This window comes from Triticum aestivum, chromosome 7B, assembly GCF_018294505.1.
Source record: "Triticum aestivum cultivar Chinese Spring chromosome 7B, IWGSC CS RefSeq v2.1, whole genome shotgun sequence".
NCBI classification, from domain to species: domain Eukaryota; kingdom Viridiplantae; phylum Streptophyta; class Magnoliopsida; order Poales; family Poaceae; genus Triticum; species Triticum aestivum.
Genome location: NC_057813.1, coordinates 624,457,800 through 624,464,858, shown reverse-complemented (window position 1 = coordinate 624,464,858; position 7,059 = coordinate 624,457,800). Strand labels below are relative to the sequence as shown.

The window sequence follows — 7,059 nt, the reverse complement described above, 5'->3', positions numbered from 1 at the left end:
TCACAAGCCTTTGCATGATTTTGTAGAATATATATTCAAGCATTGACAACACTGCCATCTCTCTGCCTTCAAGGATATAACTGTTAAACACTTTAGAATTATTGTTCAGCAGAATGTCACATTTGGTAAATTCACTGAAAAATGCTTTACACCAAGTCTTTGGATCAAGTCTTTCAGTCCAATGAAATGCAGCTGAACTATCTGCATCCATTTTCTCACAGTTCTGGCTCCACTTCACTTTGTTGGGTGATCTTGCAATGGCCCACAGGTCTTGCTTCAACAACTCTCCCTTGTGCTTCTCATTGAAATTATGATAGATATGCCTCACACAAAACCTATGCTCTGCATCTGGCCACACTTTCTGCACAGCATTTATCAATCCCTTTTGCTTGTCACTCATCATTGTGAACGGAGCAGTGTTAGTGATGTTTAGATCATCTCTCAAAGTTGTCAGAAACCATTCCCAGGATCCTGTGCATTCTACTTCCACCCAACCCATTGCAATGGGGAAAATGCAGTCATTTGGATCAATTCCAACAGCACTAAGCAAAACTCCTTTGAACCTTGTTTTCATGTGACATCCATCAATGAAAATGATAGGCCTGCACCCCTTTAACCAACCTCTTTTACATGCATCATAAGACCAATACAGTGTCTTCAGACACTTCCTGCCCATTGGAAATTTTGGGTCTTTCTTCAGCTCAATTGATAACAGAAATGTAGAGCCAGGGTTTGTACTCCTTAATTCATGACCATAGTCCCATAGCCTACTGAACTGATGTTCTTCATCTCCATGGATCTCTTTCAGGGCTGCAGTTCTAGCCCTTGCTAGCTTCCATCTGTTAGGGGTCACATTGAATGCCTTGGTGATCTTTCTTGAAAATGTACTAAGTGACATTTTCTGGTCATCCCTGAACTCATCTATGAAATACTGGCACAGAAACTTAGCTGTCATCTGCCTTATCTTCCATTTCTTCTGACAAATGTGCTCTCCATGGTAAGCCTTGATTACAAATCCACCTGTCCTGTTATCCTTCCCAACTTTTAGCCACCATGGGCATCCTCTTTCACAAACAGCCTCCATTCTAGTTTTGTCATTCTTTAACTTTTTGATCTGAACTCTGTTCTTAACAGAATATGCTGTAATAGCAAGTCTAAGCTCCTTCACATCAGCAAAGACCATCCCAACTTTGAAGGCAGGGGCAAGCATGTCCACCTTTGAATTGAAGGCAGTAAACTTGTACCTCAACTGCTCTTCTTCCTCAATGGGCAAATTGAGATCTTCATCATCAAGCAAATAGTCATCTACCTCCACATCATCCTCTTCTTCCTGAGCTTCTTCATCAACATCAAAGTCAATGTTGTCATCATATAGATCATCATCCCCCTCATCTATGTCATAATCACTGTCATTGAAATCTGAGTCAGAAACAACTATATCTTCAACTACTGTTACTGCATCTTCAGTAAGCAGATTGTGATCTACACCTTGTATAACCAAGCTTTCAGGTTCTGTTCCAGTTGCAGGAAACTCTAAATTTGGCTCACCTTCATTGACAGAAATTACTGACTGGTGGAAAGATGCTTCACTTGCAGTGTGCATTGATGGCAATGTGCATATGGATTCAGCCCTGAAATTGCTGATGAAATCTGCATGGTCAACCATAATAGCCAGCACTTTATGATCAACACTAGCTCTGATGATGTGTTGCACATCATCATCAGATTTAATTCTAACCAAACCATCTGCAATTGATTTGTCAGGCAAGCACTAGTAAAGTATGTGCTCACCCACTGGATATCCCAACCAAGTTAGGTGCTCTTCAAGGAAAGAATATGAGAATGTGTTGGCATCAACATAATCAAGAACTTCCACTGAAGGGTTCCAGTACTCCAAATTAGTGATTGGGCCACAGAAAAATCCACCATGCTCAAGTTCAAGTGTAAAGAAAGAAGTGTCCACCCTTTGTCCATTTGCTGAATCACAAACTGCATCAAAGATGTGTAATTTGTAAGCATTGCAAAATGATGTATAAACTTAACATTAAAATTCAGTTAGCTCAGAAGTTCAGTTAGATAAGATGTTCAGTTAAGTACAGTGCACCGAAAACATTATGAAAAAGTACAGTGTACTGAAAACATTCTGAGTAACTACAGTTCAATGACAAAATTCAGATAACTACAGTTAACTGACAAAATTCAGATAACTACAGTTAACTGACAAAATTCAGATAACTACAGTTAACTGAATAAATTCAGTCATAGTCCGGTCAAACCATAACTACAGATAACTACAGAACAACTCTAACATATGAAAGAGAAAGAATGAACCACTTGTCGAGGCTAAAACCATACACTTTGCGAGGCTAAAACCTAACCTAATCTACTCGGCCTAAACCCACTACGCAAAAACCCTAGCTTTACTGCCGTAGAGAAAACAAACGACATTCAACAAGCACACCACCGTCAGACAAACAGACGCGGCGGGGCTGATGCCGGACGACGACGACACACCGGCGACGAGGAAAAACAGAGCACGGGTGGAAGAACAAGGAAGAGGGGGAAGAGGGCACAGGAGCTCACCATAGTCCGGTGGGATGACGGCGAACGGGCGGATGAGATGAGCGGAAGAAGGTGGCTCAACCCCGCCGGCGAACTCCGGCGACGACGGCGCCATGACAACCGTCATCTTCAGGAATCGCCGCCACACCACGCTGTCTCCCCCGACAGGACAGCGGGATCGGTCGAACGGATCTGGTGCAACTCCTGTGGCATTTAATTCAGGTGGCTGCACTGCGGGTTGAATAGAGCGAACGGCAGGGGCCTTTGTGCAAAATTGCCAGAGCTGACCGGTCCACCCTGTGAACTGCCACATGGCATGCTCTGATTCGCTGTGGACCAAAACATCACATAGGGTGTCAAGTTTGTGGACTCCTCAGTCACATTTTGCAAGTTTTGGACTAAAACATCACATTTGGAGCAAGTTTGTGGACCTGGGATGCTATTACCTCTAGATCGAATTACCATGGTGACTATTTGTAACCATGAACCACCACTACTACTTCGATTCCTGCTACATGACACGACGACGCGACTGACACCACCGAGCGGCATTCAAAGGACACCGAGGCAGAGCACCCATCAATCAAGTAACTAAAGCGCAGACCGAAGACCCGCATGGACCAACAGCTTCGTCAACCTCCTCGATCTTGGGCCCAGCGCCGCTGCCGCCGGCCGGCACGTCCTCGTCCATGCCCATGCCGCCCCGCCCATGTCCGGCGCAGTGCCCTGGTACATCTTGGCGATGATGGGGTTGCAGATGCCCTCCACCTCCAGCTCCATCATCTTGTCCTCCAACTCCTCGGCCTCCGCGAGCTGGTTGCCGTCCAGCCTCCTAATGCTGTCCTCGATCGCGTCCTCCACCTTCCTCTTGTCGTCGGCCCCGAGCTTGGGGGCGATCTTCTCGTCCTTGACGGTGTTGCGCATGTTGTAGGCGTAGTTCGCCAGCGCGTTCTTGGCCCCCACCTTCTTCTTCCTGTGCTTCTCGTCCTCCGCGTTGTACCTCTCCGCCTCCTGCACCATCTTCTCGGTCTCCTCCTTGCTCAGCCGCCCCTTGTCGTTGGTGATGGTGATCTTGTTCTTCTGGCCCGTGGTCTTGTCCTCGGCAGACATGTTCAGGATGCCGTTGGCGTCCATGTCAAAGCAGACCGTGATCTGGCGCACGCCGGAGAGCTCGAACTTGCCGAGGACGTTGCCGTCCTTGGTCCTCGCGCGCTCGCCCTTGTACGCCTGGGGTCCGAGTAGGCGGAGAAGACCTGCTCCTTCTCGGTGGGGATGGTGGTGTTCCTCGGGATGAGCGTCGTCATGACGCCGCCGGCGGGCGTCACGTCGAGCAGCAGCAGGTCCTGCACCTTCTCGTTGCCCTCGCCGCTCGCCACGGCCTCGTCGGGGTTGATGCTCTTGCACAGCTCCTTGCCGTTGAAGAAGTCCTGGAGCAGCTGCTGCACCTTGGGGATACGGGTGGAGCCGCCCACCAGGACGACGTCGGTCGTGCACGGTGCTCCTGTCCATCTTGGCGTCCTCGCCGAGGCACTTCTCCACTTGCGCAAGAGGTCCATGTTGAGCTCCTCGAAGCGAGCCCGGGTGATGGTGCCCTCGTATAGCCAGTCAATTTCGACGTCTCGAAGACAGCGTGCGCGCTCGCAGGCCCCGCGGAGCCGTCGGAGGGCACGGGGTTGCCGCTGCTGTCCTTTTTGTGCTCGCGCTTGAACTCCTGGACCTGGACAAAGTGGTTCACCATGCGGTTGTCCAAGTTCCCCCACCCAGGTGAGTGTCACCGGCTGTGGCCTTCACCTCGAACTCGATGGTCAGGAGCGAGCGAGAAGGTCGAAGATGAGCACGTTCTTGTCGCCAGTGCTGGTCGCCTTCTTGTCAAGGGCTCAAGGCAATAAGGCCATGGCGGCAGCAGTGGGCTCGTTGATGATGCGCAGCACGTTCAGCCCAGCGATGCCGCCGGCGTCCTTGGTGGCCTGGCGCTGGGACTGGGAGTAGTTGAAGTAGGCCGGGGCGGTGACCACGGCGTTCTTGACAAAGTTGCCCTCAGCGATCTCCCTCATATCTTGATGAGCGTGCACCATGGAGGAGATTTCCTCCGCGCCGAACTGCATCTCCTCGCCCTTGTAGTCGACGACAGAGATATAAAACTATCAACCATAATTTCTTCAATCCTAAGGTAGCTTTGGTAACATAATCCAGTCCCAAGTCCCAACTTTCCTTGGGTAAGGATAATTGTGTGGTTTTACTGAAAGCGATTCAAAGATTCCGCTGAGAAACTTTCCTTGGGTAAGGATAATTGGGTAATGATAATTGTGTGGTTTCAGTTCCTAAGGTTGCATCACAACTTAATTCAAACCATCCATTCCTAGAGTAGGACATACAACAACTACATCATGCTGAACAAGAGATGATAGACAAAGATGCGACCCGACCTTCATATTCATTCGCTTACGGATTACATAGATATATCATCATAGTAGGCTTACTTGCTTACATATTCATATTCGCTTACTGCTTACATAGTCCCAACCTTCAGTCTACTTTACTACAGAACGACGATGGGATGCTTAACTTAACAAACAGTAAAATGAAGATAGGCTGCTTTCACCCAAGCAGGGCAGGGTCTTAAGCTCAAACAGCTAGCTTTGTTCATTCCGAGCCGATACTTCTAGAATCCCCCATTCAGCCACCAGATCGCCACCCCCACGGCCACAGCGACAGCCGCCGCCTCGCCAACATGAACAAGATCCACACTTGGAGCGACCTCCGTGTAGACCCAGTTCCTGAGCCTTGTGCTGGGAAGGTCGGCGTGAGGGGGCGGGGGCGGGGTCGGGGGCGGGCGGTTGGTGATGGGGAGGCGTTGCGCCGGTGCGCCGGTGTCCTCGGTCGGCTTTGGGGCGTCTCCTCCAGGCAGGTGGTTCTTGACGGTATCTTTTATGGTGTTACTGTTCTCACGGGCAAACTTCGCACCGGCATCTGCCGCCTTCTTCATCTGGAAGATATAATAGAACAAAAGATGTATTAAAAGCCAATCGAAACTTAAAGATTAAATCGAAATCACGGAATAACCAAACCAAATAATAATGCAACAAAAAAGAAGAGAAAAACACTCGTTTGACCAACAAATCCACAGTTGGTTCGTGAATTCACTCGGTCTGGTAAGAGCAACATAAAAAATCAAGCAGAAAACCGTGAACCATGTAACTTGTTTCCAGGTGCAACGAAACAACCTAAAAAGGAGATGCAAAAAAGTAAAAAATTAAAGTAAGCAATTCTCCTACTATTTCTTTTTGCAAAATAGGTAAACCTCGTGTTTTTGACTGAACCACAAAGCCAAGTGTTTTCCGACCGCAGACAACCAAAAATCAGGCGAATCACAAGAGCAGGAATGGAACGACTCAAAACACGGGCGCGAATCCCATAGCAGTGGTTGGCAGCGAAATCTGGCCCACTCGACCTCGTATATCACAAAGACGCAAGGACTAGCTGGTAAGCAATCCGTTCTAGACGAAAAGAAGACTGAACCCAAAAACTTGGTCGCTAAAAACCGACGTTTGAGTTCTTCCTCTGAAACCATCGGGGGCACACTGCTCCTCAAGAGCAAAATTGTGGTCTTGTTCAGTTGATGGAATCATTTGTCACCGGAAGAAATAAGAACCGAAAAGCCATCTTCTGTCGTTCCAAAGTGAGATCGGGGCGTCATGAAAAAAAGAAGCACCGGATCAAGAATGGTACGACTCAAAATTACTGTGCGCGAGAAACAAATCTGTTGACCATGCAAAAAACAAAAGAGAAACAAATCTGTTGGTTTTTTCTTTTGCACCGGATCAAGGAAGGATGAAACAAACAACAAAAAAAAAAACCCAAAATATTGCTCGCCTCATGGCTTCCTCTTAGATCATCGGAAGGACGCTGCTCGTCAAGAGCAAAATTCGTGTCACTTCCTCGACCGAGATCATCGGTCAGGGGAAAAACAAGATCTCTAAGACAAACAAGGGTATCAACACCTAAAAACGAGGTGCAAGAAATCAAACAAAGAAGGCTGGCCAAGAAAAACAGACTAGATGATCATCGGAACTTTGCTCATAGCAAAATGGGTTCCTCAAAGAACGAGACACTGAGTCAAAAATTCGAACACGGAGAGGGAATGCATAATGGAAACGGAGACCCCACCTTCTTTTCTTTTTGTATTTCGCTGTTCAACCGTGCAACGCAGCAATGCTGGGCAGGTACTACTTATAGCGCTGGGGACGAGACGGGAGGCCGCCTCCTTTTGGGCAGTTTCTACTGCCCGCCTCCTTTTCCTCCGGGGCAGCTGCCCGCCTCCATTCCTCCAAGGCAGAAGGAGTAGCTGCCCGCCTCCTTTTCCTCGCAGGCAGAAGTAGCTGCCCGCCTCCTTTCATCCGGGCAGCTGCCAAGGAGCTGCCCGCCTCCTTTTCACAGGGCAGCTCCTGGACCGGCTGCGTCTTGTTTTGTGGACTCGGTCCACCCGGTGGATTTACA

General features: G+C 48.5%; 1 protein-coding gene and 1 pseudogene across 1 annotated transcript; both read right to left on the bottom strand.

Annotated features, from left to right (window-relative positions):
* Window positions 1-3,145: 3,145 nt before the first annotated feature.
* Window positions 3,146-5,000, bottom strand: LOC123158288 (heat shock 70 kDa protein 4-like; annotated as a pseudogene).
* Window positions 4,989-6,751, bottom strand: LOC123156081 (uncharacterized). The gene is made up of 2 exons (XM_044574243.1): window positions 6,730-6,751; window positions 4,989-5,548 (listed from the first exon to the last, which is right to left on the bottom strand). The coding sequence occupies exon 2, from the start codon at window positions 5,546-5,548 to the stop codon at window positions 5,225-5,227; it is 324 nt and encodes a 107-aa protein (XP_044430178.1). The 5' UTR covers window positions 6,730-6,751; the 3' UTR covers window positions 4,989-5,224.
* Window positions 6,752-7,059: the final 308 nt, after the last annotated feature.